This window comes from Oncorhynchus mykiss, chromosome 20 (genome assembly GCF_013265735.2).
Source record: "Oncorhynchus mykiss isolate Arlee chromosome 20, USDA_OmykA_1.1, whole genome shotgun sequence".
NCBI lineage: Eukaryota > Metazoa > Chordata > Actinopteri > Salmoniformes > Salmonidae > Oncorhynchus > Oncorhynchus mykiss.
Genome location: NC_048584.1, coordinates 39,130,295 through 39,156,425, shown reverse-complemented (window position 1 = coordinate 39,156,425; position 26,131 = coordinate 39,130,295). Strand labels below are relative to the sequence as shown.

Genomic DNA, 26,131 nt, shown 5'->3' with positions numbered 1-26,131 from the left:
TGAATGATCTTTAGAGAGAAGGGAAAGGAAGAGGAGAAGGAAGTCGTCACCTGAGATGAGGACAGGTAGCAACTCCTTGACAGTGTTCATAGACTTGACGAGCATCACACGGTGTTCTTGATGGGTCAGCTCCTGCTGTCTCTCGTCAATCATCTTGGCCATCTTCGTCATCCCTGGACAGGAACAACCACACGAAGGACCAGTTACATAAGACGTTTCTCTCAAGTAATTTCCACTTCCTGACAACAGGCCATCCATGAAGAGAACATTCAATATTTCATCAAATCATGACGTCAACACAGCATTTCGCACGGGGCTACCAATAGAAACTTTTATGCATTCATTGTAAATCGCTTTGGATAAAAAAGTGTCAGGTAAATGTCAAATATTATTGGTTATTTAAGCAATAAGGCATGAGGGGGTGTAGTATATGGACAATAGACCACGGCTAAGGGCTGTTCTTATGCACGACGCAACGCGGAGTGCCTGGATACAGCCCTTAGCTGTGGTATAATGGCCTTATATCATAAACCCCCGAGGTGCCTTATTGCCCTTATTGCTATCTGGTTACCAACGTACTTAGAGCAGTAAATACAAAATGTTTTGTCATACTCGCGGTATATGGTCTGATATACCACGGCTGTCAGCCAATCAGCATTCAGGGCTGGAACCACACAGTTTATATGCATTGCATTATTCAAGTCCTTCTCAGTAGCCAAGGTAACTACGTGGTTATGACTGTGATATGTGGTCGTCTCACCCGGTCTACCTTATGATGAAAGCACTAAACGGAAGTGGCTCTAGATAAGAGCGTCTGCTAAATGACTACGATGTTAAATGAAGCTGAAAGGGTCTGACCAGGTCCCAGGTTCTTGGTGTACGTGATCAGATCCTCCATGGATTCCACCACCTCTGCCACGGTCAGGTACTCCAGGATACCTTTACACACACGGATGATTTTACGAACCTGCAATTGATCAAAAAAGGCAACGAAACAGGATCAATAATCTATATTGCTCTAGCTTCTTAGTGACATCTGTATGTTTTAGCGGTTTTGTGCGATACCTTTTGCCTCGATCTATACAGAACAAAAAATTTAAAATACGACACGCATTTCATTGATACCGAGTTACAGTTCATATAAAGGGAATCAGTCTGTTGAAATAAATTCATTCAATTCATCCATGTTACATGTGTTGTTCAGTCTAAAAACACTTTCAGTTTGACGTCCGAATTACCGCTGAAAGGGATTATTATGGAGTGATTATGCTAATGTATTACTACATAAACACCATAAGGAAATAACAAGTCTTCCCTTGTAAAAAGAGGTCATCGGAGGTCAACTGGAGGAGATCAATAAAAGGTAGAATAAACCCCCACCATTGGTACAGAATGCTAGTTAATGAGGCCTGATAATAACACTGTGCCACTGACATTCCTGCTCTGTCAGCTCCTGACCAGCTGCGCGTGTGTGTGTGCGCGTGTGTGTGTGTGCGTGTGTGTGCGTGTGTGTACGTGTTGTTACTGTGCTCCTCTCCTAATCCCAGTGCTGCCGCATAAACAATTTCCCTGGTTGTACCCCGATTGGCACCCTATTCCCTATACAGTGCACTTTTACTGTCCCTGAGCCCGGCCGCCTGTCTCTAAACCGTGCACTGTTTTACTGTCCCTGAGCCCAGGGTGATGGATGGGGGTGTGATGGTACGGCTGCCTGGTTTAAGGAACTACCTCTAGCCTGCTGAGATGTGCTGTGTTTTGAGGGAGGAGGGTTATGCCTGTGTGTAATTAATGTTGTTTACAAGACGTTCAGATTGAGGGTGAGATTAAACTCCTTCCATAAGCTAAGGTGCTGTGCTCTACTGTACTCTCCACGCTACTCTCCGGTACCCCACTCTACTGTACTCTCCATGCTACTCTCCGGTACCCCACTTTACTGCACTCTACTGTAAGGTACTCTCCGGTACCCCACTCTACTGTACTCTCCACGCTACTGTACCGTACTCTCCGGTACTCCACTCTACTGTACTCTCCACGCTACTGTACCGTACTCTCCAGTACTCCACTCTACTGTACTCTCCACGCTACTGTACCGTACTCTCCGGTACTCCACTCTACTGTACTCTCCACGCTACTGTACAGTACTCTCCAGTACTCCACTCTACTGTACTCTCCACGCTACTGTACAGTACTCTCCGGTACCCCACTCTACTGTACTCTCCACGCTACTGTACTGTACTCTCCGGTACCCCACTCTACTGTACTCTCCACGCTACTGTACCGTACTCTCCGGTACCCCACTCTACTGTACTCTCCACGCTACTCTCCGGTACCCCACTCTACTGTACTCTCCACGCTACTGTACCGTACTCTCCAGTACTCCACTCTACTGTACTCTCCACGCTACTCTCCGGTACCCCACTTTACTGCACTCTACTGTAAGGTAGTCTCCAGTACTCCACTTTACTCTCCACTCTACTGTACGGTACTCTCCAGTACTCCACGGTACCTCAGCCTCGTCGAAGGTGAGCAGCAGGTCAGAGGTGCCAGAGAGGATTCCACGGGAGCCGTCGATGAGGTAATCTCGAGCAGGGACAGAGTAAGGGTCTGCTTTCAACATGGACGCCGCCTGCACCAGCTTGGTGCACGCAGTCTCCACCCTGAGAGAGGGAAAGAGGAACAATGGAAAACAATACCGTTACATAGCTCATTAAGTCTGTATTACAACCGGCAGTGATTGGGAGTTCCCATAGTGCAGAGCACAATTGGCCCAGTGTCCGGGGTGTGTCTGGAGTAGGCCGTCATCGTAAATAACAATTTGTTCTTAACTGACTTGCCTAGTTAAATAAAAGGTTAAATAAAATGTTTAAAAAAATGAAAAATGCGTTAGAGACCTATTCATTAGCATCAGTTAGCTAAGAGCCAGTTGGGCATCAAGCCTGGTTTCAGCCCATTTCCTGTTGTTGAACGTGATCATGGATATAAGTGTCTGAACATCTCTCACTATATCTATAATACAACATCCCTCATCATCTCTCACTATATCTACAAGATATCTGATCATCTCTCACTATATCTACAAGATATCTGATCATCTCTCACTATATCTACAAGATATCTGATCATCTCTCACTATATCTATAATATAACATCTCTGAGCAGGTTTGATGAACATGGCCTCAGTGGTGTACTTTTACTGAAAAGAAGATAAGAAACGTGAAGATAGTGAATTTAAGAAACCTACTAGTCAGCGAAAAACAGGCAAGCTCGATATCATAGTTCAATCCTCATACGTGCTGTGTAGGGCATGTGTGCTGTGTAGGGCATGTGTACATGCAGGGCATGTGTGCAGTACATGTGTATTAGAGGTCGACCGACTATGATTTTTCAACGCTGATACAGATTATTGGAGGACCAAAAAAAGCCGATATCGATTAAATCGGCCGTTTTTTTTGTTATTTATTTGTAATAATAACAATTACAACACTAAATGAACACTTATTTTAACTTAATATAATACATCAAAAAAAATCAATTTATCCCAAAAAAATGAATAATAATGAAACATGTTCAATTTGGTTTAAATAATGCAACAAAAAAATGTTGGAGAAGTAAAAGTGCAATATGTGCCATGTAAGAAAGCTAACGTTTAAGTTCCTTGCTCAGAACATGAGAACATATGAAAGCTGGTGGTTCCTTTTAACATGAGTCTTCAATATTCCCAGGTAAGAAGTTTTAGGTTGAGGTTATTATAGGAATTATAGGACTATTGCTCTCTATACCATTTGTATTTCATATACCCTTGACTATTGGATGTTCTTATAGGCACTTTAGTATTGCCAGTGTAACAGTATAGCTTCCGTCCCTCTCCTTGCCCCTACCTGGGCACGAACACATCGACAACAGCCACCCTCGAAGCATCGTTACCCATCGCTCCACAAAAGCCGCGTCCCTTGCAGAGCAAGGGGAACAACTACTCCAAGTCTCAGAGCGAGTGACGTTTGAAACGCTGTTAGCGCGCACCCCGCTAACTATATCGGAGTTGATAGGCTTGAAGTTATAAACAGTGCAATGCTTGAAGCACAGCGAAGAGCTGCAGGCAAACGCACGAAAGTGCTGCTTGAATGAATGCTTACGAGCCTGCTGCTGCCTACCACAGCTCAGTCAGACTGCTCTATCAAATCAGACTTAATTATAAACACACAGAAATGCAAGCCTTAGGTCATTAATATGGTCGAATCCGGAAACTATCATTTCAAAAACAAAACGTTTATTCTTTCAGTGAAATACGGAACGGTTCTGTATTTTATCTAACAGGTGGCATCCCTTATTCTAAATATTACTGTTATATTGAAGGTTGTACAATGTTATGTCATAATTATGTACAATTCTGGCAAACTAATTATGGTCTTTGTTAGAAATAAATGGACTTCACACAGTTCGCAACGAGCCAGGCGGCCCAAAATGCTGCATAAACCCTGACTGCGCGGAACGCAAGAGAAGTGACACAATTTCCCTAATTATAAGAAATTCAGGTTAGCAGGCAATATTAACTAAATATGCAGGTTTAAAAATATATACTTGTGTATTGATTTTGAAGAAAGGCATTGATGTTTATGGTTAGGTGCAACGACAGTGCTAAATCATCACCCGTTTGTCGAAGTAGGCTTTGATTTGATGAGAAATTAACAGGCAGGACACACTAGATAAACTAGTAATATCATCAACCATGTGTAGTTAACTAGTGATTATGTGAAGATTGATTGTTTTTTATAAGTTTAATGCTAGCTAGCAACTTACATTGGCTTCTTGCTGCCCTTGCGTAACATCCATAAAGTGATGGACTAGTAACCGGAAGGTTGCAAAAACTAATCCCTGAGCTGACAAGGTAAAAATCTGTCGTTCTGCCCCTGAACAAGGCAGTTAACCCACTGTTCCTATGCTGTCATTGAAAATAAGAATGTGTTGTTAACTGACTTGCCTAGTTAAATAAAAGGTGGGGCCTCCCGGGTGGCGCAGTGGTCTAGGGCACTGCACTGCAGCGCTAGCTGTGCCACCAGAGACTCGGGAGGTCCGTGGGGCGACGCACAATCGGCCTAGCGTCCGGGTTAGGGAGGGTTTGGCCGGTAGGGATATCCTTGTCTCATCGCACTCCTGTGGCGGGCCGGGCACAGTGAACGCCAACTAAGGTCGCCAGGTGCACGGTGCTTCCTCCGACACATTGGTGCGGCTGGCTTCCGGGTTGGATGCGCACTGTGCTAAGAAGCAGTGTGGCGTGGCTTGGTTGGGTTGTGTTTCGGAGGACGCACAACTTTCGACCTTCGTCTCTCCCGAGCCCGCACGGGAGTTGTGGCGATGAGACAAGGTAGTAACCACTAACAATTGGATACTATGAAATTGAGGAGAAAAAGGGGGTAAAATTCAACAAATAAATAAATAAAATAAAAAAGGTATTTTTTTAAAAATTATTATTTATTTTTGAAATCTGCAAAAAAAAAGCCGGTTTCTGATCGTTATGAAAACTTCAAAACGGCCCTAATTAAATCAGCCATTCCGATCAATCGGCCAACCTCTAATGTGTATGTATGTATCAAACCTCACAGAAACAGGCAACAAGCCAAAGATAAGACACACGTTCCAATTCCCACAGAATCCTGACTTCCTGCTAAAGCCTGTGGGACAAACACTCTTCTTCTCTGTTTAAGAGGGAACTGGTAGTATCAGTTTTTGTCCACGGTGCTGGAAGACAAGGCACTGGGTGTGCAGGCAGGGCCAGACAAGTTCAGTTTGACTTTCCACCACGGCGAAGGCAGAACGGTCGCTGGTCTCTTCAAGCCTCTGGTAATGTATGTGCATATTAAAACAGGTTTGTAGTGCTGTTAGCAACGCCAGGGTCGTGTGTTCAATTCCCACTGGGGTCACATATTAATATATGCATTCAACTAAGTCACTTTGGATAAAAGCATCTGCTGAATGGCATGTATAATGTCATGTATAATGTAGTGTATAATGTCATGTATAACATTATATACATGTTAGTGCAGCCAGCAGTGTCCTTCAGCAGCGTGGAGTCAGACTACAGTCATGTTACATTACAGGACCAGTCCAGGACCTATGCACGCGCTAATTATAGTGAAGCACACACACAATTATATATAGTTAAAGAAGACACATTCCAGCATGTGTATCTGATGGATGAAGACAACGTGACTTCAAGGCGCCAAATGCGTTCAGGGCGCCTCCGTGACCTCTATGACCTACGCCTGCCAATTGCTTTACATCCATGACCTTGTTGGGTGTCGCGTGACCCCCCCCCCCGACTGTATTACTGGGGTCTACTGAACTGTGCTGACAAGGTTGAGTGTGTATGGCAGAGTCAAAGCAAAGCGGCTATGATTGGTGGAGATTATTCATAGCTCTAGTGGAGTAGGAAGAGAAAAATGTCCCTCTTGATTCATTCATTCAGGGAGTAACGTACTGTAACACTACTGTTTATAATGACAACGTGATATAGATTGAATCCATATGTCCACAGAAAATGACTGGAAATACAATTTGAATAATTTTCTCTTGGGGCTTAGGTTGAGGTTAACCAAGAGCAGCCGTCTACGAAGAAGACCAAATAGAAGCCTACCACTGTTCCTTCCTGCTTTAGTGAGGAGTCCCTCCCTGGACAAATAGAAACCTCCCACTGTTCCTTCTTCCTTTAGTGAGGAGTCCCTCCCTGGACAAATAGAAACCTACCACTGTTCCTTCCTCCTTTAGTGAGGAGTCCCTCCCTGGACAAATAGAAACCTACCACTGTTCCTTCCTGCTTCCTCCTTTAGTGAGGAGTCCCTCCCTGGACAAATAGAAACCTCCCACTGTTCCTTCCTGCTTCCTCCTTTAGTGAGGAGTCCCTCCCTGGACAAATAGAAACCTACCACTGTTCCTTCCTGCTTCCTCCTTTAGTGAGGAGTCCCTCCCTGGACAAATAGAAACCTCCCACTGTTCCTTCCTCCTTTAGTGAGGAGTCCCTCCCTGGACAAATAGAAACCTACCACTGTTCCTTCCTGCTTCCTCCTTTAGTGAGGAGTCCCTCCCTGGACAAATAGAAACCTCCCACTGTTCCTTCCTCCTTTAGTGAGGAGTCCCTCCCTGGACAAATAGAAACCTACCACTGTTCCTTCCTCCTTTAGTGAGGAGTCCCTCCCTGGACAAATAGAAACCTACCACTGTTCCTTCCTGCTTCCTCCTTTAGTGAGGAGTCCCTCCCTGGACAAATAGAAACCTCCCACTGTTCCTTCCTGCTTCCTCCTTTAGTGAGGAGTCCCTCCCTGGACAAATAGAAGCCTACCACTGTTCCTTCCTGCTTCCTCCTTTAGTGAGGAGTCCCTCCCTGGACAAATATAAGCCTACCACTGTTCCTTCCTGCTTCCTCCTTTAGTGAGGAGTCCCTCCCTGGACAAATAGAAGCCTACCACTGTTCCTTCCTGCTTCCTCCTTTAGTGAGGAGTCCCTCCCTGGACAAATAGAAGCCTACCACTGTTCCTTCCTGCTTCCTCCTTTAGTGAGGAGTCCCTCCCTGGACAAATAGAAACCTACCACTGTTCCTTCCTCCTTTAGTGAGGAGTCCCTCCCTGGACAAATAGAAACCTCCCACTGTTCCTTCCTGCTTCCTCCTTTAGTGAGGAGTCCCTCCCTGGACAAATAGAAACCTCCCACTGTTCCTTCTTCCTTTAGTGAGGAGTCCCTCCCTGGACAAATAGAAACCTACCACTGTTCCTTCCTCCTTTAGTGAGGAGTCCCTCCCTGGACAAATAGAAACCTACCACTGTTCCTTCCTGCTTCCTCCTTTAGTGAGGAGTCCCTCCCTGGACAAATAGAAACCTCCCACTGTTCCTTCCTGCTTCCTCCTTTAGTGAGGAGTCCCTCCCTGGACAAATAGAAACCTACCACTGTTCCTTCCTGCTTCCTCCTTTAGTGAGGAGTCCCTCCCTGGACAAATAGAAACCTCCCACTGTTCCTTCCTCCTTTAGTGAGGAGTCCCTCCCTGGACAAATAGAAACCTACCACTGTTCCTTCCTGCTTCCTCCTTTAGTGAGGAGTCCCTCCCTGGACAAATAGAAACCTCCCACTGTTCCTTCCTCCTTTAGTGAGGAGTCCCTCCCTGGACAAATAGAAACCTACCACTGTTCCTTCCTCCTTTAGTGAGGAGTCCCTCCCTGGACAAATAGAAACCTACCACTGTTCCTTCCTGCTTCCTCCTTTAGTGAGGAGTCCCTCCCTGGACAAATAGAAACCTCCCACTGTTCCTTCCTGCTTCCTCCTTTAGTGAGGAGTCCCTCCCTGGACAAATAGAAGCCTACCACTGTTCCTTCCTGCTTCCTCCTTTAGTGAGGAGTCCCTCCCTGGACAAATAGAAGCCTACCACTGTTCCTTCCTGCTTCCTCCTTTAGTGAGGAGTCCCTCCCTGGACAAATATAAGCCTACCACTGTTCCTTCCTGCTTCCTCCTTTAGTGAGTAGTCCCTCCCTGGACAAATAGAAGCCTACCACTGTTCCTTCCTGCTTCCTCCTTTAGTGAGGAGTCCCTCCCTGGACAAATAGAAGCCTACCACTGTTCCTTCCTGCTTCCTCCTTTAGTGAGGAGTCCCTCCCTGGACAAATAGAAACCTACCACTGTTCCTTCCTCCTTTAGTGAGGAGTCCCTCCTTGGACAAATAGAAGCCTACCACTGTTCCTTCCTGCTTCATCCTTTAGTGAGGAGTCCCTCCCTGGACAAATAGAAACCTCCCACTGTTCCTTCCTGCTTCCTCCTTTAGTGAGGAGTCCCTCCCTGGACAAATAGAAACCTACCACTGTTCCTTCCTCCTTTAGTGAGGAGTCCCTCCCTGGACAAATAGAAACCTCCCACTGTTCCTTCCTGCTTCCTCCTTTAGTGAGGAGTCCCTCCCTGGACAAATAGAAGCCTACCACTGTTCCTTCCTCCTTTAGTGAGGAGTCCCTCCCTGGACAAATAGAAACCTCCCACTGTTCCTTCCTGCTTTAGTGAGGAGTCCCTCCCTGGACAAATAGAAACCTCCCACTGTTCCTTCCTCCTTTAGTGAGGAGTCCCTCCCTGGACAAATAGAAACCTCCCACTGTTCCTTCCTCCTTTAGTGAGGAGTCCCTCCCTGGACAAATAGAAACCTCCCACTGTTCCTTCCTGCTTCCTCCTTTAGTGAAGAGTCCCTCCCTGGACAAATAGAAGCCTACCACTGTTCCTTCCTCCTTTAGTGAGGAGTCCCTCCCTGGACAAATAGAAACCTCCCACTGTTCCTTCCTGCTTTAGTGAGGAGTCCCTCCCTGGACAAATAGAAACCTCCCACTGTTCCTTCCTGCTTCCTCCTTTAGTGAGGAGTCCCTCCCTGGACAAATAGAAACCTCACACTGTTCCTTCCTGCTTCCTCCTTTAGTGAGGAGTCCCTCCCTGGACAAATAGAAACCTACCACTGTTCCTTCCTGCTTCCTCCTTTAGTGAGGAGTCCCTCCCTGGACAAATAGAAACCTCCCACTGTTCCTTCCTCCTTTAGTGAGGAGTCCCTCCCTGGACAAATAGAAACCTACCACTGTTCCTTCCTGCTTCCTCCTTTAGTGAGGAGTCCCTCCCTGGACAAATAGAAACCTCCCACTGTTCCTTCCTCCTTTAGTGAGGAGTCCCTCCCTGGACAAATAGAAACCTACCACTGTTCCTTCCTCCTTTAGTGAGGAGTCCCTCCCTGGACAAATAGAAACCTACCACTGTTCCTTCCTGCTTCCTCCTTTAGTGAGGAGTCCCTCCCTGGACAAATAGAAACCTCCCACTGTTCCTTCCTGCTTCCTCCTTTAGTGAGGAGTCCCTCCCTGGACAAATAGAAGCCTACCACTGTTCCTTCCTGCTTCCTCCTTTAGTGAGGAGTCCCTCCCTGGACAAATAGAAGCCTACCACTGTTCCTTCCTGCTTCCTCCTTTAGTGAGGAGTCCCTCCCTGGACAAATATAAGCCTACCACTGTTCCTTCCTGCTTCCTCCTTTAGTGAGGAGTCCCTCCCTGGACAAATAGAAGCCTACCACTGTTCCTTCCTGCTTCCTCCTTTAGTGAGGAGTCCCTCCCTGGACAAATAGAAGCCTACCACTGTTCCTTCCTGCTTCCTCCTTTAGTGAGGAGTCCCTCCCTGGACAAATAGAAACCTACCACTGTTCCTTCCTCCTTTAGTGAGGAGTCCCTCCTTGGACAAATAGAAGCCTACCACTGTTCCTTCCTGCTTCATCCTTTAGTGAGGAGTCCCTCCCTGGACAAATAGAAACCTCCCACTGTTCCTTCCTGCTTCCTCCTTTAGTGAGGAGTCCCTCCCTGGACAAATAGAAACCTACCACTGTTCCTTCCTCCTTTAGTGAGGAGTCCCTCCCTGGACAAATAGAAACCTCCCACTGTTCCTTCCTGCTTCCTCCTTTAGTGAGGAGTCCCTCCCTGGACAAATAGAAGCCTACCACTGTTCCTTCCTCCTTTAGTGAGGAGTCCCTCCCTGGACAAATAGAAACCTCCCACTGTTCCTTCCTGCTTTAGTGAGGAGTCCCTCCCTGGACAAATAGAAACCTCCCACTGTTCCTTCCTCCTCTAGTGAGGAGTCCCTCCCTGGACAAATAGAAACCTCCCACTGTTCCTTCCTGCTTTAGTGAGGAGTCCCTCCCTGGACAAATAGAAACCTCCCACTGTTCCTTCCTCCTTTAGTGAGGAGTCCCTCCCTGGACAAATAGAAACCTACCACTGTTCCTTCCTGCTTCCTTCTTTAGTGAGGAGTCCCTCCCTGGACAAATAGAAACCTCCCACTGTTCCTTCCTCCTTTAGTGAGGAGTCCCTCCCTGGACAAATATAAACCTACCACTGTTCCTTCCTCCTTTAGAGAGAAGTCCCTCCTTGGACAAATAGAAACCTACCACTGTTCCTTCCTCCTTTAGTGAGGAGTCCCTCCCTGGACAAATATAAACCTACCACTGTTCCTTCCTGCTTTAGTGAGGAGTCCCTCCCTGGACAAATAGAAACCTCCCACTGTTCCTTCCTCCTTTAGTGAGGAGTCCCTCCCTGGACAAATAGAAACCTACCACTGTTCCTTCCTCCTTTAGTGAGGAGTCCCTCCCTGGACAAATAGAAACCTACCACTGTTCCTTCCTGCTTCCTCCTTTAGTGAGGAGTCCCTCCCTGGACAAATAGAAACCTACCACTGTTCCTTCCTGCTTTAGTGAGGAGTCCCCCCCTGGACAAATAGAAACCTCCCACTGTTCCTTCATCCTTTAGTGAGGAGTCCCTCCCTGGACAAATAGAAACCTACCACTGTTCCTTCCTGCTTTAGTGAGGAGTCCCTCCCTGGACAAATAGAAACCTACCACTGTTCCTTCCTGCTTCCTCCTTTAGTGAGGAGTCCCTCCCTGGACAAATATAAACCTACCACTGTTCCTTCCTGCTTCCTCCTTTAGTGAGGAGTCCCTCCCTGGACAAATAGAAACCTCCCACTGTTCCTTCCTGCTTCCTCCTTTAGTGAGGAGTCCCTCCCTGGACAAATAGAAACCTCCCACTGTTCCTTCCTCCTTTAGTGAGGAGTCCCTCCCTGGACAAATAGAAACCTACCACTGTTCCTTCCTCCTTTAGTGAGGAGTCCCTCCCTGGACAAATAGAAACCTACCACTGTTCCTTCCTGCTTCCTCCTTTAGTGAGGAGTCCCTCCCTGGACAAATAGAAACCTACCACTGTTCCTTCCTGCTTTAGTGAGGAGTCCCCCCCTGGACAAATAGAAACCTCCCACTGTTCCTTCATCCTTTAGTGAGGAGTCCCTCCCTGGACAAATAGAAACCTACCACTGTTCCTTCCTGCTTTAGTGAGGAGTCCCTCCCTGGACAAATAGAAACCTACCACTGTTCCTTCCTGCTTCCTCCTTTAGTGAGGAGTCCCTCCCTGGACAAATATAAACCTACCACTGTTCCTTCCTGCTTCCTCCTTTAGTGAGGAGTCCCTCCCTGGACAAATAGAAACCTCCCACTGTTCCTTCCTGCTTCCTCCTTTAGTGAGGAGTCCCTCCCTGGACAAATAGAAACCTCCCACTGTTCCTTCCTCCTTTAGTGAGGAGTCCCTCCCTGGACAAATAGAAACCTACCACTGTTCCTTACTCCTTTAGTGAGGAGTCCCTCCCTGGACAAATAGAAACCTACCACTGTTCCTTCCTCCTTTAGTGAGGAGTCCCTCCCTGGACAAATAGAAACCTCCCACTGTTCCTTCCTGCTTCCTCCTTTAGTGAGGAGTCCCTCCCTGGACAAATAGAAACTTAGGAGGCAGTGAGCCTCCCACAGCAGCAACCAGCGCCCCAACACACAGAGAGAGAGAGAGACTAGGGAGGCAGCGAGCCTCCCACAGCAGCAACCAGCACCCCAACACACACAGAGAGAGTGAGAGAGACAGACTAGAGAGACACTAGAGACAGAGACACAGACTAGAGACGAAAGAGAGACTAGAGAGACTAAAGAGACGAAAGAGAGACTAGAGACGAGAGAGACTAAAGAGACGAGAGAGAGAGACTAGAGAGACGAGAGAGACGAGACAAGAGACTAGACAGAGAGACAAGCGAGACAGAGTAGAGCGAGAGAGAGAGAGTAGAGAGAGACAGAGAGAGAGTAGAGAGAGACAGAGAGAGAGTAGAGAGAGAGACAGAGAGTAGAGAGAGACAGAGACAGAGTAGAGAGAGAGACAGAGACAGAGAGGAGAGAGAGAGACAGAGAGTAGAGAGAGAGAGAGAGAGAGAGTAGAGAGAGACAGAGACTAGAGAGAGTAGAGAGAGACAGAGACGAGTAGAGAGAGACAGAGACGAGTAGAGAGAGACAGAGACGAGTAGAGAGAGACAGAGACGAGTAGAGAGAGACAGAGACGAGTAGAGAGAGACAGAGACGAGTAGAGAGAGAGAGACGAGTAGAGAGAGACAGAGACGAGTAGAGAGAGACTAGAGAGACTAGTCTCTCTCTCGACAGAGTGACTAGAGGGAGAAGAGCGAGAGAGAAGAGACACACAAATGACCTGAGGGTCCAGCAGGAAATGCTTACATTTGCCCACCATAGAGCGGGTGAATGCTAACATTTCGCAAGACTGTGCCTCAAAACCTACCTGGCCCACCACTCCACCTATACAAGGAAGCAATCCCAACTTTTACCAGCCCTGGCACCTCACAGAGTAGAAACAGAGCAGCAGACCCTCCTCACAGACCTGCAATGACCAACCCAAACAAACCACGGGCCACACCCTATATAAGCCCCCACATATCAGACCAATGCCCCTTCTGCCCACAGTACATAGTCAATGTACAGTACATAGTCAATGGTAGGCATTGAGGGGACTCCTGCAGTAGTTACACCTATAACTCATCTCTTGGCAGTAGTACTGTAGACTACTTTATCACTTACCTCAACCCAGAGTCTCTCAGAACGTTCAGTCAGTCCACCGACACCCCTATCAGACCACAGCAAAATCAGTCTACTTGAACAGAGCAATACTCAATCATGAGGCATCAAAGCCAAAGGAACTGAGTAATATTAAGAAATGCTATAGATGGAAGGAAAGTAGTGTGGAAAATTACCAAAAAACAATTAGGCAACAACAAATTAAATCCCTTCTAGACAATGTCCTGGACAAAAGGTTTCACAGTGACAGTGAAGGTGTAAACTCGGCAGTAGAAAACCTAAACAGTATATTTGACCTCTCAGTTTCCCTGTCAAATATAGACATTTCAAGCCGAGAACCTAAGAAAATGAACAATGACAAATGGTTTGATGATGAATGCAAAAATCTAAGAAAGAAATTGAGAAACCTATCCAACCAAAAACATAGAGACCCAGAAAAGCTGAGCCTAAACCTTCACTACGGCGAATCACTAAAACAATACAGAAATACACTACGGAAAAAGAAGGAACAGCACGTCAGAAATCAGCTCAATGTAATTGAAGAATCCATAGAATCTAACCACTTCTGGAGAAATTGGAAAACACTAAAACAACAACACGAAGAATTAGAGATGGAGATGTATGGGTAAACCACTTCTCCAATCTTTTTGGCTCTTTAACAAAGAACAAAAAGCAAAAACATATACATGATCAAATACAAACCTTAGAATCAACTATTAAAGACTACCAGAACCCACTGGATTCTCCAATTACATTGAATGAACTGCAGGACAAAATACAAACCCTCCAACCCCAAAAGGCCTGTGGTGTTGATGGTATCCTCAATGAAATGATCAAATATACAGACCACAAATTCCAATTGGCTATAATTAAACTCTAACATCCTCCTCAGCTTTGGCATATTCCCCAATATTTGGAACCAATGATTGATCATCCCAATCCACAAAAGTGGAGACAAATTTGACCCCAACAACTACCGTGGGATATGTGTCAACAGCAACCTTGGGGAAATCCCCGGCATTATCATTAACAGCAGACTCGTAGATTTCCTCAATGAAAACAATGTGCTGAGCAACTGTCAAATTGGCTTTTTATCAAATTACCTTACGAAAGACCACGTATTCACCCTGCACTCCCTAATTGACAAACAAACAAACCAAAACAAAGGCAAAGTCTTCCCATGCTTTGTTGATTTAAAAAAAGCCTTCATTCAGACTCATTTTGGCATGAGGGTCTGCTATACAAATTGATGTGGGGAAAAACATAGAACATTAAGATATCCACACACAACAAGTGTACGGTTAAAATTGGCAAACAAAAATACTTATTTCCACAGGGCCGTGGGTTGAGACAGGGATGCAGCTAAAGCCCCACTCTCTTCAACATATAAAGAAATTGGCGAGGGCACTAGAACAGTCTGCAGCACCCGGCCTCACCCTACTAGAATCTGAAGTCAAATGTCTACTGTTTGCTAATGCTTCTGTCCCCAACCAAGGAGGGTCTACCACAGCACCTATTTATTCTGCACATATTCTGCCAGACCTGGGTCTTGACAGTAAATCTCAGAAAGACCAAAATAATGGTGTTCCAAAAAAGGTCCAGTCGCCAGGACCACAAATACAAATTCCATCTAGACACTGTTGCCCTAGAGCACACAAAAAACTATACATACCTTGGCCTAAACATCAGCGCCACAGGTAACTTCCACAAAGCTGTGAACAATCTGAGAGACAAGGCAAGAAGGGCATTCTATGCCATCAAAGGGAACATCAAATTTGACATACCAATTAAGATCTGGCTAATACTTGAATCAGATATAGAATCCATTGCCCTTCATGAGGTCTGGGGTCAGCTCACCAACCAAGAATTCACAAAAATGGCATAAACACCAAATTGAGACTCCGCATGCAGAATTCTGCAAAAATATCCTCTGTGTACAATGTAAAACACTAAATAATGCATGCAGAGCAGAATTAGGCCAATACCCGCTAATTATCAAAATCCTGAAAAGAGACGTTAAATTCTACAACCAAAGTTTGGGAAGTGATTCCCAAACCTTCCATAGCAAAGCCATCACCTACAGAGAGATGAACCTGGAGAAGAGTCCCCTAAGCAAGCTGGTCCTGGAGCTCTGTTCACAAACACAAACAGACCCCACAGAGCCCCAGGACAGCAACACAATTAGACCGAAGCAAACAATGAGAAAACAAAAAGATAATTACTTGACACATTAAAAATAATTTGACTCCCATATCTACTGAGTGAAATACCACAGTGTGCCATCACAGCAGCAAGATGTGTGACCTGTTGCCACAAGAAAAGGTCAACCAGTGAAGAACAAACGCCATTGTAAATACAACCCATATTCATGTTTATTTATTTTCCCTTTAGTACTTTAACTATTTGCACATTGTTACAACACTGTATAAATACATAATATGACATTTGAAATGTCTTTATTCTTTTGGAACTTTTGTGAGTGTAATGTTTACTGTTCATTTTTATTGTTTATTTCACTTTTGTTTATTATCTACTTCCCTTGCTTTGGCAATGTTAACATATGTTTCCCATGCCAATAAAGTCCTTAAATTTAAATTGACTAGAGGGAGAGAAAGAGAGAACAGGACAGAGAGAGAGAGGGAGAGAAAGAGAGAACAGGACAGAGAGAGAGGGAGAGAAAGAGAGGACAGGACAGAGAGAGAGAGAGGGAGAGAAAGAGAGAACAGGACAGAGAGAGAGAGAGGGAGAGAAAGAGAGAACAGGACAGAGAGAGAGAGGGAGAGAAAGAGAGAACAGGACAGAGAGAGAGGAGAGAAAGAGAGAACAGGACAGAGAGAGCCTAGAGGGAGAGAAAGAGAGAACAGGACAGAGAGAGAGCCTAGAGGGAGAGAAAGAGAACAGGACAGAGAGAGAGCCTAGAGGGAGAGAAAGAGAGAACAGGACAGAGTGAGAGACTAGGGGGAGAGAAAGCGAACAGGACAGAGAGAGCGAGAGACTAGAGGGAGAGAAAGAGAACAGGACAGAGAGAGAGCCTAGAGGGAGAGAAAGAGAGTACAGGACAGAGAGAGAGCCTAGAGGGAGAGAAAGAGAGAACAGGACAGAGAGAGAGCCTAGAGGGAGAGAAAGAGAGAACAGGACATAGTGAGAGACTAGGGGGAGAGAAAGAGTACACAAGACGAGATTCAGACATCGTTGTAAATGTCTAAATTGGATAAGACTGTTAGACTGGTAAACGGTAAATAAGGTAATAAAGTTTGTGGGCTGAGAGTTGAGGAGAAGGCAGATATCTTTCATCTACGTACTTGATGAAAGCTGGAGGCATGTCTCTCTTCATTATGTGGTCTTCTGTGGTCTGGACAGTGTCTTTCCCCACCTAGAACACAACAGGAAAACAGGAACAGCACATTAACTGACAAACACCCTGTAGGGCCAGGTTCCTGGACACAAACATACCCTACTCAGACCAAGTCAGCACAGGACATTAACTGACAAACACCCTGTAGGGCCAGGTTCCTGGACACAAACATAGCCTACTCAGACCAAGTCAGCACAGGACATTAACTGACAAACACCCTGTAGGGCCAGGTTCCTGGACACAAACATAGCCTACTCAGACCAAGTCATCACAGGACATTAACTGACATAAACACCCTGTAGGGCCAGGTTCCTGGACACAAACATACCCTACTCAGACCAAGTCATCACAGCACATTAACTGACATAAACACCCTGTAGGGCCAGGTTCCTGGACACAAACATACCCTACTCAGACCAAGTCATCACAGCACATTAACTGACATAAACACCCTGTAGGGCCAGGTTCCTGGACACAAACATACCCTACTCAGACCAAGTAATCACTCTTAAATTAGCTAATGGAGATTCTCCATTGAGCATTTGGGTCTGAGAAACCGGCACATTGAAATATGTAATGTAAATGTGTTTAACCTTTGGTCTTTAACAACAAACACATATTGCTACATATTGTTAAATCATTTTAAATTGTTTTATTTAACCTTTAAAAGGATGATATAAACTATTGCCTCAACACACAGGTCACTGGAGGGGGGAAACCTCAACACAAAAACACGTGTAAAAGAGATGATCTCTCACACACATTCACATCTCCCATGACTCATATCCCCCAGTGTGACCTCAGCGATCTGACACATCCTTCACCACATGGAGCTGTGAGAAAACAAAATGATCCAGACTTCTCATTCATATCAACAGCTGTAGTGTAGATCACTGAAGCACGCCGCTTGTAGACTTTCCTAACGGTAATGTTCGTCATGTGAAACCCAGGGAGGGAACACGTCCAGGTCTGTCTCTGTGTCAGTCTCTCCCCGGGCCGGCAGACATTTGAGCTCCGAGACTGACTGGGAGTGAGGCTAGTTAAATGTCTGATTCATATGGAGCTTGTTGGCTGACTGATCACTGACCCAACCCCTGTTACACACACACACACCGTTTTTCACAGCTCTTCACCCACACGATTATATTTCAACTAGTGTGAACATGCCCACAATTACACAAGCACACAACTCCAACTTGATCAGCTTCTTCTGCTGTGTATAACATAAAAGGATGTACAATTATATTTAAGGCATTTTTTTTAATAAGAGTACAAAATATATTTTTTATAAGATATACATTTTTGAAAGTTTGACTAATTACAGTTGAGTTTTCTCATAAGGCCACCTCACCACTAATGCCAGCCAGCCTATTGGAGGGCTATGACTAAGAGCTTCTGAAGCTAGTTGTTAGGAATATGCCATTAGTGGGGGAGGTTAAAGTTCAAGGATAACCAACTGTTCCACCAGCTCATTACAGTCCTCCATTCCAGAGAGCTGACGTCATGGAGTCAGAGTGGGGCTGTACCAGATCCCCTGACCTCATTACTGTCTTCTCATTGGTCCAGTGTGAAAGTAGGAGTAGAGTGTCCACCTACACCGTTCGTAAATTCAACACAAGAGGTGGAAGTAGAACTAAAAGTGGAGTGAGGCTGAAAGACTGGGCCACAGCCAGGGCATGAAGTTAAAAAATAAAATAAAAACTTCCTAACCCTATGAGTTATTGGGAATGTGGAGAGTACTGTCGAGGTGTCAGCTCAAGGATGACTCTAAACTGTAATGGCACAGCCAATCCAGAAAGCTGTCGTACTACAGAAGCACAGGTCCTCCCGCATTTCATTGGTCCAGTGGGAGTTAGTGAGCGTTTGTAAATTAAACAAAAAGGTTGATGCCAGGCTAAAAGTGGAGCAACTGCCAGCTCTCTCGGAGTGAGGTGGGAGCTAACATGTGCCAACCTGGCATTCCTGCCTTGAGAGGCTCTGAACAAAAGCCACAATTAACTGTCCAGCGTGCCAGGGTAGTTAGAGAGCCGTTCAACTAAAGGTTAGGGGAGCAGGAGAGAGTTATTTTTAGATGTAGGACACACACTGAGTGGACTTCAACTAAAGGACCAGAAAGAAGGGAAACTGGACATCTTACCCCCCCCACTTTTGAAAATCACCAACTAGAGAATAATTTTTGGGGGGACAATTGAGACATGGATTGTGTATGTGTTCCATTCAGAGGGTGAATGGGCAAGACTAAATATTTAAGTGCCTTTGAACGGGGTATGGTAGATTGTGCCAGACGCACAGGTGTGTGTCAAGAACTGCCACGCTGCTGGGTTTACGCTAAACAGTTTCCCGCATAAATAAAGAATAGTCCACCAGCCAAAGGACATCCAGCCAACTTGACAGAACTGTTGGGAAGCATTGGACTCAACATGGGCCAGCATCCCAGTGGAACACTTTTGACACATTGTAGAGTTCATGCCCTGATATTAGGAAGGTGTTCTTAATATTTGGTATACTCAGTGTATACTGTTAATCTCTGGATCTCATCATCAAATGATTTAGACCAGTGGTTCCCAAACCTTTTATTGTCCCATACCCCTTCAAACATTCAACCTCCAGCTGCTACCCCCTCTAGCACCAGGGTCAGCGTACTCTCAAATGTTGCTTTTTGCCATCATTGTAAGCCTGTCACACACACAATACATTTATTAAACCTAAGAATGAGTGTGAGTTGTCATAACCCGGCTCGTGGGAAGTGACAAAGAGCTCTTATAGGACCAGGGCACAAATAATAATCATTTTGCTCTTTATTTAACTTTTTATGGCTGCAAGGGCAGTATTGAGTAGCTTGGATGAAAGGTGCCCATATCAAACGGCCTGCTCCTCAGTCATAGTTGCTAATATTTGCATATTATTATTATTATTATTATTATTATTGGATAGAAAACACTCTGACGTTTCTAAAACTGTTTGAATGATGTCTGTGAGTATAACAGAACTCATATTGGCAGGCAAAATCCTGAGTTGAAATCAAAACAGGAAGTCAGAAATCTGAGCTTGTATGTATTCACCAGAGTCCCCAATGAAATCCCCTTGAGATATGAATGATGTTGCACTGCCTAGGGGTCCCACTAGATGTCAACCATCAATAGAAATTATAATGAGGCTTCTATGTTGTTGTGGGAGTGAATGAGAGCAGAATATATCAGATGTCCATCAAGCAGCCATATAACTTGTATTATCATCTACATTTATGATGAGTATTTCTGTTGAAACGATGTGGCTATGCAAATTCACTTGATGTTTTTGGAACTAGTGAATCTAAATAGCCAATGTAAACTCAGGTTTTTTGATAATAATATGAACTTTATCAAACAAAACATGCATGTATTGTGTAACATGGAGTCCTATGAGTGTCATCTGATGAAGATAAAATTAGTCACTAACCTTGAATTATCTTTATTTCTGGTTTTTCTGAATGCTATATTTTGCTGGAAAATGGCTGTGCTTATTGTGGTTTGGTGGAGACCTAAAATAAATCGTTTGTAGTGCTTTCGCTGAAAAACCTATTTGAAATCGGACACTTTGGTGGGATTAACAACGAGAATAGCTTTAAAATGATATGAAACACATGTATGTTTTAGGAATTGAAATTATAAGATTTCTGTTTGAATTTGGCGCCCTCTATTTTCACTGGTAGTTGTCATATCGATCCCGGTATCGGGATTGCAGCCATAACAGGTTAACCATCTTACACATAAAATGTTATTTGTTCATCGAAAATTGTGAATAAATGACCACAGTTTAATGAGAAGGGTGTGCTTGAAAGGATGCACATAACTCTGCAATGTTGGGTTGTTTTGGTGAGAGTCTCAGTCTTAAATCATTTTCCACACACAGTCTGTGCCTGTATTTTGTTTTCATGCTAGTGAGGGCCGAGAATCCACTCTCACAAAGGTACGTGGTTGCAAAGGGCATCAGTGTCTTAACAGCACGATTTGCCAAGGCAGGATACTCTGAGCGCAGCCCAATCCAGAAATCTGACAGTGGCTTCTGATTAAATTCAATTTTTCACAGAACCACTTGTTGCAATTTCAATGAGTCTCTCTTGTTCAGATATCGGTAAGTGGACTGGAGGCAGGGCATGAAAGGGATTACCAATCCAGTTGTTTATGTCATCCATTTCAAGAAAGTACCTGCGTAAGTGAGCACCCAACTCACTCAGGTGCTTCGCTATATCACATTTAACATAGTCTGTAAACTTGAGTTCATTTGCACACAAAAAAATACAATGATGGAAAGACCTCTGTGTTGTCCTTGTTAATGCAGACAGAGAAGAGCTCCAACTTCTTAATCATAGCCTCAATTTTGTCCCGCACATTGAATATAGTTAGAAAGAGTCCTTGTAATCCTAGATTTAGATTATTCAGGCGGGCAAAAGCATCACTCAGATAGGCCAGTCGTGTGAGAAACTCATCATCATGCAGGCGGTCAGACAAGTGAAAATGATGGTCAGTAAAAACAACTTTAAGCTCATCTCGCAATTCAAAAAAAATTCAATATTTTGCCACTTGATAATCAGCGCACTTCTGTATGTTGTAAAAGCATTACATGGCCGTTGCCCATATTATTGCATAGTGCAGAAAATACACGAGAGTTCAGGGGCCTTGCTTTAACAAAGTTAACCATTTTCCCTGAAGTAACCAAACATCCAAACTATCAAGGTGTCCCTTGGCAGCAAGAGCCTCTCGGTTGATGCTGCAATGTACCCAAGTGGCGTCGAGAGTAATTGCTTGCACGTGCGTTACCACCCCACTGTCTCTCTGTCATGGCTTTTGCACCATCAGTACAGATACTTCGACTCAAGTATGACAATTCGGATACTTTATCCACCACTGAATATTTACTATAAAAAATTCCCATATCATGCAGCCCTACCTGGCCCTGTATGGTTGTTGAAATGACGGACCTGTTGAGGAAATGAGCTCAGTGTATTTTGCTAATCTCTCGTATCCAATCACTGTTTTCTTAAGACCTTTCCTTACAGTGATATCCTGTTCAGGGTGAGGGCAAGTTCAGACAAGATGGCTTCTATGGACACAGTATATATAGACTTCTGAAATAATAGGAAGGGGGACCGTTGCCTGAATACACCTGACTTAGGAAATACACAGTAGCTGAAAAGAAGTCTTTGAAAAGACCGAAACAAAAAGTATGTTGTTTGCTCTGAGAATAGTGTTCACTTTCAGGCACAGTAGGGGGGGTTTCACAAAGCAAAAGTGGCTTCTTAGGAGTGAATCTTATTATTCCTAATTTCCCACCTCCCTCTCTTCATGTAGACCAACAACAGCCCTGATCCCAACAACTCAGTACAAATAGAATGTATCTGCACTCATTCCAGCTGAAGGGCGTGGCGGCTGTATTCTGATCTCCAACCCCAACCAGAAACCGACTGATTAGGCAACACACAGGCATGCAAGGCCGAAGCACGTCTATTTTTTTAATAGAACTTTACTAAAAGGACAAGAAGAGCACAGGTGGATAGGTAATGGATAGGTAATTCTTCATTTCAAAAATAGATGATTCTGTCTGCACACTGAAAAAAAAAATGTATATTCAGACTAGGTAATTGTAAAAGTCAACTTGTTTATCCATTCGCTGGCTCAGACAGTCATTGTGTCAGTATGCTGTCACATACCACACAGCCTGATGTCAAGCTGGCCCCCCAGCCAGACAGGGTCTGGGGTGGAAACGTTGACACTCCTATTTCCAGCTGCCAACAGAACAGCACAGACCAGTGCAGCGTTGTGAAGGAGCTAGATAAAGTGGCCCGGACCAACAGAACAGACAAGGCATTGTTGACATGCACCCAGGGACTCTCAAAGCCTGGAGGACTGGGACACAGAGAGACAGCCTGGCTTTCAGATGTGAAGCTAGTTCTTTCTATGGTTACATTCTATTAGACCTAAGTGTCCTCAACGCCATCTAACAACCGTCTGCTCTGAATGTGTTATGGAACGGAAGTACGTGCCCATAACTCTGTAATAGAAAAGTATGTAGTATCCAAATGTGTTCCTGTTCACAGGCAGCATAGCGTGAAGCTAAGAGATATTTAACATTGCAATGACTTTTGATGAAATTGTCGTGGAAATTTTACACATGGGACACTTGAAGTCAATCTTAAATTAATCATTGATGCACCATAGTGAATGTCTGTCAGGAGCTCTACAGGGACAGTCCCGTTAATTCTCTTAAATATTGCAGACAAGTTATATTTGCATCATTTAGCTTATTCATCATTCATAATTAATTCATCATTAACATTTGCTTCATTCATTCATACCAATACTGATTTATGCATGTGACAGACCAAAACCTCACAAGGCTTCTTCTCTCTAAGCTGAGAGCCTGAAACAGATATATTTCGTTCTCAAAACAAGGGTCTGGGCGTACTGCCAAATTGCAGATACTAACAGTGAAGATTATTTCAGTCACATGCATGAAATTATTTTTTTTAGAAAAGCACAAACATAACATTTTCCATCACAAAGTCTTGTCAGATCAAATCTGCAGACCTCTCCAGAGAACACAGAAGACAGTTACGGCTAAACCCTCCAACACAGCCTCACCGTGTAGTTGTGTTACGAGGTGGTAAACAGGAGTAGATCAGGTGGTATCAAATGGCATCAGAGGAGTAATGATAAGTGATGGTCAGCTAGCTAGCGGAGTATACATAGATTAGGGGTGTGAAAGCTAATAAAAATCCCATGTGTGTTTTTTTTACCCCACTAAAATGTATTTGTGGGCTATAGCCTAACTAGACGACAGGCTATAAAGGCCTGGAGAAATCTGTAATGTAAATAAAACCAGAGAGGAAGAGGTGAATTAGCGAGGCATGCAAGACTGATTACCACGACATATGTGCACCACATTTTTTTCTGCCTGCCCCCTCCTCTCCCTCCCTCCCTCTCTCTCCCTCTCTCTCCCTCCCTCTCTCTCCCTCTCTCCCTCTCCCTCTCCCTCCCCCCTGGGGGCGTATGCATTACGTTGATTCTGTTGCAAAACGTCTCTTAAAACGGAAGGAAATGGGGAGGGATCTATCTGAATTTGCTCAGTCTTGAGAGTAATCTATTGACACAGCTTTAGAGCTTCACCATACACCACAACTAAATGTGCCAAATGGCACCCTATTCCCTACATAGTACACTACTTTTGGCCAGCGTCTTATGGGCCCTGATCAAAAGTAGTGCACCATATAGGGAATAGGGTGCCATTTGAGACATGCGTACACCACATAACTGAGGTGACTCGATGGAACACAAATATTTGGGTGGTTTCTTGACATCTGACTACACACCAGTCTCCTGGCTGTTGTGGTCTAGGGCCATCAGATGTATCACTGCTGAGGACCGAGGGAGAGAGGGAGTGCTCATCACCACCCAGCAGAGTTTTAGTTCAGCTAGTCTCTCTCTTTCCCTCCCTCGGTCCCTCCGTCCAGTGTACTAACGGCTGCTGGAGCATTGGACTGCTGCTGCTGGCTGTGGTGGATTCAGATCCATAGCCATTATCCTCCCATTATCCTTCCTGACTTGGCTAACTGCACTTTCTCGCTCACTGCACCCCACCCACCAACCTTTAACCCCCTCCTCTCTCGCCTCCTCTCCCTGCCCCCCCCCCTCCTCCCCCTCCTTGGACAAATGACAGGAAACTGGAGAAGCAGATAACAGGACGCAGTTTATTTTGGAAGGCCTTAAACCACTTGACTTGGACATATTTATTCCCCAATAATCACACATTACTGAAGTAGATTTGAATGAATTGATGTAGTAAGAAAATAAAACAATTTATTGAGACCAGTTAGACTTGATATTGATGCAATTTTCATTTTTTTTCTCCAAAAATAGTGAAGGGAGGAGGCACTTGTTTCTGACTACATACATGTGTTAAACTGAGGTTTCTTGTGAAATTACAATAGTCAAATGTCGTTAACAAACAAGTTGACTATGAACTTCCCTTTGTGTGGTTGTTTTTTCCTCATTTATTTAACTAGGCAGTTAAGAACACTTTCTTATTTTACAATGACGGCCTGCCCCTCGGCCAAACCCTCCCCTAACCCAGATGACGCTGGCCAAAATGTGCGGCACCCCTACGGGACTCCCATGATCTGTAGTGACACCTCTAGCAATGAGATGCAGTGCCTTAGACCACTGTGCCACTCGAGAGCCATTGTGTTCCATGTCTTTCATTATCACTTGACTTGCGTATTGGTTCCTAAATACATGATCTGCTAGCTGCTTACGTGTCGGCCTGAAATAAAGATGGAGGGGAAAGAGAGAAGCTGATCTGAGTAATAATAGTCTTAGTGTCTTTCCTAAAAAAGAGCCAAGTAGGAGCAGTGCATCCTTCCTTTTACACAGGACTCAATGATATTGCAGTCTCCAAATATTCACTTCCCAGTCTATGCCAAGGCCCTACATCTGCCGTTGACCTGCTTTCAACCCCATTTTAAAGACCATAAAAAGGAAGTGCAGAAATGATAAAGTAGTTCTCATTTGATAAGCTCTCTTTTAGTCATCTCAGAACTATGCCTGTTGAATAGTATGCCTGACTGAATAACATTGGTTATAGTGGAAGCCAAGGGCTAAGGGATGGAGTCCAGCCATCAAGGCTGATTCCTTCTACATAAACATCAAGGCTGGTCCCTTTTCAATCTGATTAGACTGGCATTGAATATATGAAACCAACCAGAGACATCAAACTGACACCATAGAGATTATATATAGTCCGTCAGCTGAATAAACCATAGACACTAATGGCTGATAACGTCTGTTCTCTGGCTGAGTTAATGCTGAGGAGAACAATCTTGGCCCATGACGAAGACCGACCTTTTCATCTCCATGTATCTGGGCATAATGGGATTTCCATCCTTTTTTTTTTTTTAAACATTCACAAGATGACTGATCATTAAAAGACTGAAGGCCCCAGCAGCACTCAGACAGAGCCAGGAAGCCAAATGGCTGGCTATCCCAACAAAAGCACAAACACTGGCTATCCCAGCAGATCGACAACAACCTACAGCAGATAATTGTAAACACAATTCAACAATCAAGGAGGAATTCAAGTAGCCTAATCCAATAATTGCCTGGTTTTTGCAGTTTAGTAAGGATTGCATGGTGGGATGTGAATGGTAAATTTAATTGTAAACTCTGAGATGTAGCCTAGCCATTAGCCAGGGGTCTACAAGTCTGTGCAATGTGTGGTTTTGTGGGTAGCCGAGACAATAAAGAGAATGGCTTTCTTTAGTATAGCCTCTCCCTGGGAAAGTCTGAGGTAGAGTCATTGGTTTCATT

General features: G+C 44.7%; 1 protein-coding gene and 1 long non-coding RNA gene across 20 annotated transcripts in view; both read right to left on the bottom strand.

The window, feature by feature from the left end:
• The window catches only part of LOC110499465 (vinculin), a 72,123-nt gene that overhangs the window by 39,775 nt on the left and 6,217 nt on the right, over positions 1 to 26,131 (bottom strand). For both annotated transcript variants that reach the window (XM_036956328.1, XM_036956329.1), the window contains exons 2-5: positions 16,738 to 16,808; positions 2,507 to 2,657; positions 859 to 967; positions 51 to 173 (exon numbers count right to left, since the gene is read on the bottom strand). In XM_036956328.1, the coding sequence (XP_036812223.1) occupies positions 51 to 173; positions 859 to 967; positions 2,507 to 2,657; positions 16,738 to 16,808 (454 nt within the window). The remainder of the gene's footprint in view (positions 1 to 50; positions 174 to 858; positions 968 to 2,506; positions 2,658 to 16,737; positions 16,809 to 26,131) is intronic.
• On the bottom strand, positions 6,024 to 12,470 carry LOC118942069. Of its 18 annotated transcripts, none has more exons than XR_005038006.1 (3): positions 11,673 to 12,470; positions 10,930 to 11,617; positions 6,024 to 10,757 (listed from the first exon to the last, which is right to left on the bottom strand). It is a non-coding gene; the product is annotated as an uncharacterized LOC118942069 (long non-coding RNA). The 18 variants fall into 18 exon arrangements; XR_005038005.1 differs by having other exon boundaries at positions 10,930 to 12,140; positions 12,251 to 12,470; XR_005038014.1 differs by having other exon boundaries at positions 6,025 to 7,033; positions 7,096 to 10,757; positions 10,930 to 12,470.